Genomic DNA, 12112 nt, shown 5'->3' on the forward strand with positions numbered 1-12112 from the left:
CACAGTCTCTTGCTGAGAGGAATCTTGGATTTAGGGGATCCACAGACAAACTCATTGTTTATGATAATGGTCATATCCTAAAGGAAGTTGAGCTCCTGGCAAAGTTTGATCCAGTCATGCAGGAACACTTGGCTAAAATCAAAGATGGCAGTACACACACACACTACTTGGGGAAAGATATACAAAATGAGCTTCTGAATCTGATGAGCAGTCAACTGACAAAAGAAATAGTTGCAAAAATCCACACTGCAAAGTACTTTTCAATCATCCTTGATTGTACACCAGACATTAGCTACCAGGAACAGATGTCTATCATTATATACATTGTGGAACTGCAACCAGAGCCAGAAATAAGAGCATTTCCTAGGATTCTTGTTTGTAGAAGAGACAACTGGCAAAAATGTGTCAACGGTAATCCTAAATAGGCTGAAGGACCTTCAGATTGACAGATGTTGTATAAATAAAAAGGTTAGGAGTCATATTTGTTTCAAGTGCTATTTATTTATTCTGAAAATTGGAGTGGAGGAGGGGTGCAGGGGCCCTCCAACATAAATTTGGCCTAGGGCCTCCAAATGTCTAGAACCAGCCCTGGTCTGAAGCCCTGTAAACCCAGTTCCCTATCTGTCACTCACTCGAAATTGTGTCGATGTAGTGACTCTAGGGGTCACTCTTGAGAGCCCGAGACACCTCTGATCTTTGATAAAAGGACAATAGGAATTGGCGAGTGGTATTTGCATAACCCTCTCCCAGACATACGGGAATAAAAGGATTGGACGTGCATTCTGCTAATTAGATTTTCTCTTCGGAGCCGAACGGCCCCTGCAGGGCTACGAGCCCATTCTACCAGGAGTGTGGTGGTCTCCTGGGCTCTGACCAGTGGCGCCTCTCTAGCTGACATTTGCAGAGCAGCGGGCTGGGCTACACCACCTTTGTGAGATTCTACAATCTCCGAGTTGAGCCTGTGTGTTAGCAGGAACAAACGGGTAAGTCCAGACCGACCGGCCGGGTATACCGCTTGCGCCTAGCACCTTTCACCTCCCTCGAGCTGAAGATGTGCATTGTTGATTCTCAGCAGTGTTCACAAATGTGTTCCCTGGTTGATTTCCTCCTAGCCCAGTGGCAGATTCTTCGGAGAAACTCACTGCCAGCCCAGTACTTGTGCTAACTATGCCCTGTACTGGGATAGGTGCTCTGCATGCGCTGGTTCCCCATAGGCAACCCCTTGCAATGTATTTTCCCCTAAAAAACTTTTCCCGGTTGGCAAACTGCAACCTCTTTGGGCAGAGACCCCTCTTCCCCAGTCTCCATGCTCACTGGGTAGGACCTACCATGGGACTTCTCCACATGACATACTTTCGACTAGACTCGGCAAGACCATGTGACATATTTCCACTTAACCCCCCCCCCCTCCCCCTTCCCCTTGGGAGTGACACCCCCTGAATTCAAAATAAAACTGATGGAAATGGAAGTGCAACGTAGTGCAGCATAGTTCTAGCGGGAAGACTAGCAGCTGTACATCATCACTTCATTAGCGGGGTAATTCCTAGCCAATCGCATGTAAGCCATTGCTTTATAAGTCTGCTCACAATCCATCACATTGCTGTTCAGTGCGCTAAAACACAGGCAACTAGACGCGCTTCAATGTCTCCTGGCCACATATAACCAGTGCACAGCACTTCTCCGGAAGCCTGCCTTCCCTTTCCAACGACATCGTCACTTCATCTCAACTTCTGCCAACATCAATCCCATGGGGAGTAAACAACCAGCAAACATATCTCATTCACTCAGGAGATCTCTCTCAATCGCATTGCACGACCCGTCGCGGAAGGAGCACGCACCCCGCGAATACTGCAAAATCATCGGCTCAGGCAGCAGCCGGCTTCCATCAGAAATAAGCTAAGTCATTTTCATATCCATCAAATGCATTCAGATCTAGTCATGGGTCTAAACCTTCCGTTGCCATTCAACCTGTTCATCACAAAGTTGCAACGCTGCCTGTTCATCATAACGCATTCGCATCAATATCAAAAGCCAGTATTTCATGTCAACAGCGCATTCACTCTCATAGTATGGCAGGCAATCGCGTAATCTCATGAGCGCAACCCGGTCAAGGTTCATTCACTTATCATTCACAGTCTGCATGCCCGAGCGTTGAGATAATTATTCATGCATATCATCATGTACAGTCAACGCTTATCATACGGGCTCTCATTACTTCATTCAGTAAGATTCCCTGCATTTTGCGGCCGCATTCGCCCAAATCACGTAGCGTGTTCCAATCCAATTCATCTTCCCTATGCCCTACTCACTAGGAAGACCGAGCCCACGATGTGAGCATTCCGAGGGAGCATGACATCAGTTTCACCTGTCGATGTGCACGCCCCCCCTTCCCGAGCACAAACCATGCAAATTACATACCCAACTTAAATGGCTGTATCTACTGGCTCCCCTGGAGTATGGACACAGTTGTAGTATCTTTTGAAAGAAGACACTTTGGGCTTCACTTCTCAAGTTTCAGAATTAATATATGTTGTTTGTTTTAAAGTGAAAAAAATAAATGTTTTGGACTTTGAGATGGGCTCATTCTGTTTAGAAGACTTCATATATAAGATAATACTGTATACAGTTTTACAACAGGTAAATGCAGTTTTACAAATGCTGCTCAGATTGCATAGTCTGTCGAAGAACGATGAAGTGTAAATCTTCCAGGCGAGATCTCATGTAAACATGGAGAACACATCAAGATTTATAAATATGTACAAAAGTGCTACTGGACGTTATAGAATGAACTCTGTCACGGACAATTGACCCAAGCAGGCTGAACTGGATACATCTGGCGATCGCGATTTCATAAGGTATGAAGTCCCGTTTTTGATATTGCATGTTGTCATCCACACTTCCGGCACAAATAAACAAATTGTGTCGTAGTTTCTTGTGCCAATTTTGTGAAAAATCACTCAACATCTTTGGGGTTTTGATTACAGAAGAATAGACTTTATTATCATACCATAAAGCCGAGTTGCCTACCGTGAAACCACAGTAACAACAACTAAAACATCTCTGGGTTTGTTTTCACTTAAATACATCTCCTCAAACAAGGTGGGGCTTACACTTTTTTAAACATGCATTCGTTATCATCCTCTTCATTGACTCTGGTCTTGACCATATTAGGAAGTAACAGCACCACCTTTGGAAGAGATCAATTCTCCCCCCTAAGTAATGCTATTTATGTTTCTGCACACACAGTCAAATAGTCAAACATATGTGAGCACATATTCATCACGTCACAGGCCTTTACATACAGTAAACTGCATGTTTGCCCCTCAGACATAACTGTGGTATAAATCAACAATGTTTTCATTGATTATTCCTGATTAACTTGATAAAAATATACTACAATTGCTGTTTCTGGAGGACTGCTATCATGCAACAGAGATTGGATATCAACGTCGAACAATTAGACCTTCGAAAAGACGTATAATCTGTTATCATTAATCGCATATCCATGCATGCATGTATCAGAATGCAAATATATTAAACGTAAGCAGAGTGACTCCACTCCCGAGTGCAAACAAATATGTATCAACGGGTTAATATAGCCTTCACTAAGCCTTGTGAAAGAATTTACTTCGATCAGTACAACATTCAATGAGGTTCCCAGAGCGCCTCCAAGGGCGCATTTATTTTGCTTTGCATAAAACGCAGAATTTTCTTACTCCAGACATTCTTCCATGTTCTCATCGCTAGCACCACTGTTGCGGCGCGCCTCTGACACCTAGCGGACACCTCACAACCAGGGGCCTCAACGGAGAGCCCAAAAACACACAAAAAAAATAAAAAAAAACCTTCCCATTGCAAAGGCTTCACACAACCATACCAGAGATATCACAAATTTCATGTCAATTCTGATGCTCACATCTCTATTTTTCTTCTCCAGAATGAACGCCCAACACAAGACCCGGTTCGTACCAAACAGGATCATCTCTTTTGGGGGTAGTATACTACTTTCTCTCTTTTTGGGGGTAGGCTCCTCGCCCCTGCCTCCTATCTCCGGCAGGATATGACGGTTCGAGGCACAACTCCCTCGGTCCGCCGGACGGGGCCTACGCCATAGAGAGAGACATTACTTTGTTTTACATTTATCAAATAAATGGCATCTTAAACTTCACTCAAGCCTGCGTGTCTTCCCGATAGAAATGGAAGTGCAACGTAGTGCAGCGTAGTTCTAGTGGGAAGACTAGCAGCTGTACACCATCACTTCATTAGCTGGGTAATTCCTAGCCAATCGCATGTAAGCCATTGCTTTATAAGTCTGCTCACAATCCATCACATTGCTGTTTCAGTGCGCTAAAACACAGGCAACCTCCGCCACCCCACCACCACCATCTGAGCCCTGTCCCGCACGGGGGTAGGCTCCTCGCCCCTGCCATCCAGAGAGAGAGAGAATGTGGTAAGGGCGCTTACACCTGAGCTAAATTATGTCTAACACCTGTCTCTAATTCCAGTGAGCATGGGGAGAGCTGCATATAAACGGCCACGCCACCGCCAGAGAGAGAGAGAGAGAGAGAGAGAACAACACGAGTGACCAGTGACTGGCGTGTCTTATTAAATGTTTATTGTGAAGCTGTAGAGTTTAGATTGAAGTTTATATGTACTGTGAAGCTGAAGTCTCAGAGAAGTTTATGTTGACAAATTTGTGTGAGGAAGAGTGCACGCAGAGTGTTGAAGGCAGAGAAATAAAGAGCCTTACTTGACTGCATCATTGCTCTCCCTTCCATCTCTGAAGAACCCAAGTGGATTTATTTATTACATGAAATTCAAAAACCGTAAACATAAACATGGTCTTGACTTGACTTGACTGGACTAGACTAGACAACCAAACAATGTTACATTAACAATACCTGACAAAGGACTGTGGCAAACATGAGTGTTAAAGTACATGGACACGGGTATCAAGACAACCAATGAACAGACAGAACTATAAACAAGATAACAAGACTAATAACCTTAAACCAATGACAAACTAGAACTGATAACGAGTTAACAAGATAATAAACCAATGAAAACAAGACACGTAGACACATGACTATAAAACAGGAAATCACACAACATGAAACACATGACTATAGAACAGGAACTAGACTTCCAAAATAAAAGTGTCTCTTTGCTTGACATCATGAAAATCAAAAGAAATCAGCCAAGACCTCTACAAGTCTGGTTCATCATTGGGAGCAATTTCCAAATGCCTGAAGGTACCACGTTCATCTGTACAAACAACAGTACACAAGTATAAACAACATAGGTCCACGCAGCCATCATACTGCTCAGGAAGGAGACGCGTTCGGTCTAATAGAGATGAACGTAGATTGGTGTGAAAAGTGCACATCAATCCCAGAACCATAGTCTGGTAGGACCTTGTGAAGATGCTGGAGGAAACAGGTAGACAAGTATCTATATCCACAGTAAAAAGGGTCCTATATCAAAATTACCTCAAAGGCTGCTCAGCAAGGAAGAAGCCACTGCTCCAAAACTGCCATAAAAATGCTAGACTACAGTTTGCAAGTGAGGACAAAGATCTTCTGGTCTGATAAAACAAAAATCAAAGTGTTTGGCCATAATGACCATCGTTATGTTTGGAGGAAAATGGGTGAGGCTGGCAAGCCGAAGAACACCATCCCAACCGTGAAGCATGGGGGTGGCAGCATTATGTTGTGGGGGTGCTTTGCTGCAGGAGGGACTGGTGCACCTCACAAAATAGATGTCATCATGAGGAAGGAAATGTATGTGGATATATTCAAGCAACACCTCAAGACATCAGCCAGGAAGTTAAAGATCGGTCACAAATGGGTCTTCCAAATGGACAATGACCCCAAGCATACCTCCAAACTTGTGGCAAAATGGCTTAAGGACAACAAAGTCAAGGATTTGGAGTGGCCATCATAAAGCCCTGACCTCAATCCGATAGAAAATTTGTGGGCAGAACTGAAAAAGTGTGTGCGAATAAGGAGACCAACAAATCTGACTGAGTTACACCAATTCTGGGGGAATGAGCCAAAAAGATTGTGGAAGGATACCCAAATTGTTTGACCCAAGTTAAACAATTTAAAGGCAATGCTACCATATACTAACAAATTGTTTGTAAACTTCTGGCCCACTGGGAATGTGATGAAAGAAATAAAAGCTGAAATAAATAATTCTCTCTACTAATATTCTGACATTTAATATTCTTCAAATAAAGTAGTGATCCTAACTGACCTAAGACAGGGAAGGCTTTCTCTGGTTAAATGTCAGGAATTGTGAAAAACTGAGTTTAAATGTATTTGACTAAGGTGTGTGTAAAACATAGAGACTGACTGCAGGGCTGTGGTTGAAGGGAAAGAGCAGCGCTGACATGAGGGAGGCGGACACTCTATGACAGTGTTTCCCAAACACAAGGTGGTGATGGGGGTATGTGAAGACAATTCTGAGCCGTTCATTGAAATTTACTGTTCATTAAAGTCCAGCCAAATTACATTCATAGCGAGCTCATGTGCTTCTCACAGGCAAAGTCGTTTTGTGCGCCTCCTAGTGTAGAAATACCACAATGGTCATGTCAAAAAGGTCAGGTAAATAGCATCTAATCAAATTACAATTTTGCAGTTAAAAAATTGCATCCACTCATGTGTGGCCAGCGCACTGATATAGATGTGTGAAAGTGTCCATGATTTCTTTTCTTTTTTTATTTTGTAGTTGTAACATTCACCTTGTCTCGTTTTGCCCTTACCTCTTCTTTGCCCATTTTGTCCCTTTTGGTCTTCCGTAAGTTTTACTTTCGTCCCTTATTTAACTCCACAGTCCCCTTGTTAGCGTTCATGTTCTCTGTTATTAGTTTCACCTGCACCCGCCCCCTCTGGCTCTCGCGCTCGCTCACAATCATCAGAGTATTAGTTTCACCCGCACTCGTTCTAATCACTAGATTATTAGTCTCACCTGCACTGTTCGTTTTCCCCTATACGCTGCCCTTTCGCTTCACTCTTGTTGGTTATTGTTTAGTTTACCCCTTCGCTTTGCCAGCTCTAGTGTTCCCCTAGCTTCCCCTGTCTTTTCCTCTCGCTTGTCTCGTCTCCTTTGATATACTCTGATTCCCCGGCTTCGACCCAACGCTCCCCTCGACTACTCTTCACTGGATTTGCCCTTTTTGTACTGTTGCCTGCTCTGTTTAATAAAGCAGTTTTACTCCGACATTGTGACTGTCTCGTCTTGTGTGTGGGTTACAGTAGTGTGAAATGCAAAAAGGTTAGATCCATTAGGACGTGTTTATTCTGATGGTCATTTGTGCAGGACTCTATGGAAATGATTAAGATATTACAATCTGTAAAACTCCCCAGCAATGACTTCTTACTTGCCACGTTATATGTTGAGTCACTATATACAACGTTCCCCATGATGATGGCATTGATGCTTTTGATATTTTCTCTACATGATTGTTTGTCTAATAAAACTCCTGGCATTGACTGCATAATGTAATTTGTTAAGCTGGTACTTTATGTATAAAAATGACTTCTATCTGCAGATTAAGGGAACAGCAATGGGGAGCACTATGGCCCCTAATTATGCAAATTTATGTGGGTCTCTTTTAACAAAAATGTGTTCAATAGGATACAGTATGTCACATTTGTAGTTCTGAAGAAACATATAAAAACAACTTACTGATTTGAACCACGTGTTTCAGGAAAGAGGATATGCACACAGCTGGATTAAAAAAAGCTTCTGCTGCGTTCGAATATACAGGTCAAAATGAATGCCTCAACAGAAAACAACGTATCTAAAAGCAATTGCTTGTCCTGTATAATTCAATTCATTATTAATTTCAAGTAATACCAGAAATGTCATTTATATGATAATGTGTCCATGTGGTTTGGCTCACATTGGAAAAACACAACAGAGTTTAAAAACAAATATTGCTGAACATAGAAGCAACATTCGACTAAATGATAAAAAAAAAAAATTCGGTTTATCTTGAAGATATCAACAAACTCCTTTCAGAGAGAGGCATTTTATATACTGTATGTATGTACACTCAATAACCTCTGTCCAAAATTTCTGGCTTAATTTCTGTGAAATGTGTTTATGTATACTTTAGTTGCTTGAATATTATATATTCTGAAGCTATTTGCTACATATTTGTGAAATAAAGAGAACTGAACTACTTACGTTTCAGTTGCTTTTGTAATACATTGTTGGTGTTCTGATGTTATTCTTTCAGGATTGGTGTTATTGGTGTTGTATGATCTCTATTGTAGGTCACTATTGATTGTTTTAGATAGGAAAATTGATTTCGTATGTCCTCATTAGATAATTGTTTGCTTGTTTGCTACCCACACCCACTGCCAGGTGTTAGTATTTATATAGGCCTTCAATATCTGGTGTTTTTTTACTGCCTGGCGAAGACCCAACTTGTTGAAATTTAGTTTTTGTCTTTTCTATTAAATTATATTGGAGCGTTTATAGCAGTGTGCCATTTTTGATTGTGCATCTGCCTCAATGTTTGGATGTGAGCATGCTACTTCTACTCTCTGTATTTATATGTGTGTAATCTAAACACAATCGCCATCATATCTGCATTCACAGATCGACGTCACACAAAGCCCACCCACTATCGGTATGCCCCTCCTCTCTACAAGGCCTAATGAATATAAATGATTGATGCACATATATTGTGCTTTTCTGACACTACACTCAAAGCACTTCACATAGTGAACAGGGTTCTCCTCAACAACCACCAGTGTGCAGCATCCACTTGGATGATGCCACAGCAGCCATTGTGCACCAGTACGCTCACCACACACCAGCTATTGGTGGAGAGGAGAGAGTGGAGTGATAGAGCCAATTAATGGATGGGGATTATTAGGAGGGCCTATGGAGGGAATATGGCCAGGACAGCGGGGTTATACCGCTAAACTGAGTCAGGAACTCAGTTTAACGTCTCATCCGAAAGACTGTGCCTCTTTACAGTATAGTGTTTTTTGTCACTGTACTGGGGCATTAGGACCCACACAGACAGCAGAGTGAGTACCAGTAACACCTCCGTAATGGCACGATAATGTTTACCTGGATGTTTCTCCCATTTGTAAATGTCAGTAAATGCATTTAGCTTATTTTAAACATATTAAAAAATATTTGGGGGTGTGTGTGTCTGCTTTGTTGTTGAGCTTGAATTTCTGTTGTTCCAGCCTGAAGTTTTGTTGGAACCTTCATAACATGTGAGAAAAGGGATCTGCTATTATTAAGATATTCATAGTTAATATTAATAATAAAAGATGCACTGTTAAAGTATGTTAAATGTATGTATTAAACAAACTAAGTCTCCATTTCTAAGCAATTCTGAAATTCATGTACAGATTTATTACAAGTTTTCACTCAAATTCTTATGTTGACAAGATAAAAATCTACTAAATGAGACAAATGCAAAAATTAATCTTTGGACTCCAATGTACACAATGTACCATGCAATTTAACGAAACACATCTTTTATGAGACCCTGCTTAGTTCTTTGTTTTTTGAGCATTAGTGGCTTGGTTTGCTGGTCACAAGCCTTACCTCTCTCCCATATCTTATGTGACCCCCCCACCCCAACCCTATTGTACTCTTGTCCCTTTGAGCTTATAAAACCCCTAAAGAGAAGAGAGCTATCCAGCAGAAAGAAGGAAAACAGAAAACATTGGCTGCACATAACAGTTTGGAGAAGAGAGATGGAAGTCTCCGGCTTATTGGTGTTGGTCTTAATATTGGCCATATTGATGTTGGTCAGATGGTGTAGGAAGGCGAGTGAACTTTCTTTGCCCCCGGGACCACTGGCGCTGCCACTGATTGGTAACTTACCAATGATGGAAATGCGTGCACCCTTTAAAAGCTTTATGAAGGTAAGAGAGAAAGCAGAACTATGTATGTCTGTCTCTGTGAATTTTATGTTTAGAACAAGCACATGAGACACAAAATGCATTAATCAGGGGTCTTCAACAGGGGGTTCACAGCAGTACTGCAGGGGTCCATCAATTATTGATTGATCCAGTCATTTTTGTGGATAAAATGACAATATTCTGTTAACTTCAATTAAAGCTAAAAATCTACTAAATGTTCCATAGTCCCTCCCAGATTATTAAGTAAAATTTAATTTCATAATGTAGGTCAAGATACAGTACTGTACATTCACAATTACAAGCTAAATGCTGTAATGTTCAGGTATGTCTGGTACTCATGTCAGGTTTTAATTCAAAGTTCATCAAATGCATAATTTCTAAACACAAAGGGGTCTTCGTTTAAGCATAAAGGAGCTGTTATAAGAGGTACAGTTGCATAATGTTTTTAGCATAAATGGTCACTGTCGTCTCCTCTGTGTTGTATCTCTGCAGGTAAACGCTCTTGTGTTGGCGAGTCTCTAGCTCGTATGGAGCTCTTTCTGTTCATCGTGTCTCTGCTTCAGAAGTTCAATTTCAGTAGTCCAAATGGTCCAGATGACATTGATCCCAGTCCTGAACTAAGCATCTTCGCCAACACGCCTCGATTCTATCAGCTCATTGCCGCCCCCCGCTGAACATCATGCCTACCCTTTGTCATGAAACATGTGGCACACGACCACATCTAAAAGCCCCGGCACACTTACAAAGAAGTTCCTCTTTGTTCTTCGCTCAGATCCAAAAAGAAGTTAGAAACAGCTGAGCAATGACCTACTGTTTGTGAACATTCAGACAATGGCTACACCACTGTGGGATGCGTTAGATGAGCATTTAAATATGAGGACGCTCAAGACTGCATGTAAAACTTCAACTAATATGACATTAAAATGTGTAATTAATGACTTCATGCCTCATTCTATGAGTCGAATTCACTTGAGATCAGTAAAAGAAGCTGTTTTAACTACTTGATGATGATTTAAAGTAATATATGCTGTAGATAATGTGAAATTTGTCTTGTTTATGTTTTGTGTTCATAGTGCTAATGTGCTAACACATTATATGAGGCTTAAATAGGCACCAATTACACTGTTATTGTGATTTATGATGACACTGAAACTACTGCAAAAATGGGTGTTAAAAAGAGTGTAAATGGGTAGAATAATGGTAAAGGTGTGTTCAAGTTGACTGAATGGGAATTAGATGTCGGCCTCAAAGTAGGTGGCGCTCCAGCTCACACCTAACGATGACGTGGACCAATGGCAGCAGGTAAGAAGTCCTGAATGTTTGCCCTGACAAGCTATTACAAACCACTGAAATAAACCAAAAAAATATCATAATTTTGACCAGATTTTCAATGTTCAATTTTGTAGGAGGTTTGCAATGGCATTCATGCCGTTTCCTTGGAGATACCTTTAAATCTATTAGAGTTCATAAAAATTCTCAAACCTCACTGAGAGTTATTAGATATAGATATATTAGATATATATTATATAGATATAAATTAAATATATTCTGTGTTTTTGTATTTTTTATTTTTTTCCCCCCATGTAGTTTCCCCATTCAACAAAATGTTTAGCGTTCCCTCGTTTAATTGTACATTTGGTATTCCTTTGCAATAAAGTAGCATGGTTTTATGACAGTGACTATTTTAGCAGAAAAAAAGCAAAACTATGGAAATAATTATAACCATACAGTAAAAAAAAAAAATACTTTTTATTTTTAACAAAATGAGAGCTTGGTTGAAAGTCTGAAGTCATATGTATTGCCTTCATGCTAATGGAGCTGTATAAGGGCTGTCTGTGATGAGGTTAGGTCAGTGCCAGCACACTGTGGACTGGACGTCACTCAAGCAGCCGGTAATCTGATGAGAGCTGCAGACAATCAGTCAAGCCGAGTGTCACTGTCTCATGTGGAATATTAATGACTGGAGAGCTGGAGCATACTGTATACATACTGTTTCTGACCCACTGAGAAAAAACTGAAACAACATTGTTTAAACTGTCTCTGTTCTGTTTCAAATCATTAAAGCAATAGTTGTTCACATGTCAAGTGAAGTCATTTTTGGAGCTTGACAGTATAAAGCTCAGACCTTCATCCTAACACCTCATTTTGTGTTTCAAGGAAGAAAGGAAAAAGCTATTCCTTTACATTATTTCAATGTGAAAATGTTTAAGTCA

General features: G+C 40.9%; 1 protein-coding gene across 1 annotated transcript in view; it reads left to right on the plus strand.

Annotated features, from left to right (window-relative positions):
- Positions 1 to 10573, plus strand: part of LOC127631401 (cytochrome P450 2G1-like) — a 40413-nt gene extending 29840 nt beyond the window's left edge. The window contains exon 9 of the mRNA XM_052109515.1: positions 10392 to 10573. Within this exon, the coding sequence (XP_051965475.1) occupies positions 10392 to 10573 (182 nt within the window). The remainder of the gene's footprint in view (positions 1 to 10391) is intronic.
- The last annotated feature ends 1539 nt before the right edge of the window (positions 10574 to 12112 follow it).

The sequence above is a fragment of the Xyrauchen texanus genome, chromosome 38, assembly GCF_025860055.1.
Source record: "Xyrauchen texanus isolate HMW12.3.18 chromosome 38, RBS_HiC_50CHRs, whole genome shotgun sequence".
NCBI lineage: Eukaryota > Metazoa > Chordata > Actinopteri > Cypriniformes > Catostomidae > Xyrauchen > Xyrauchen texanus.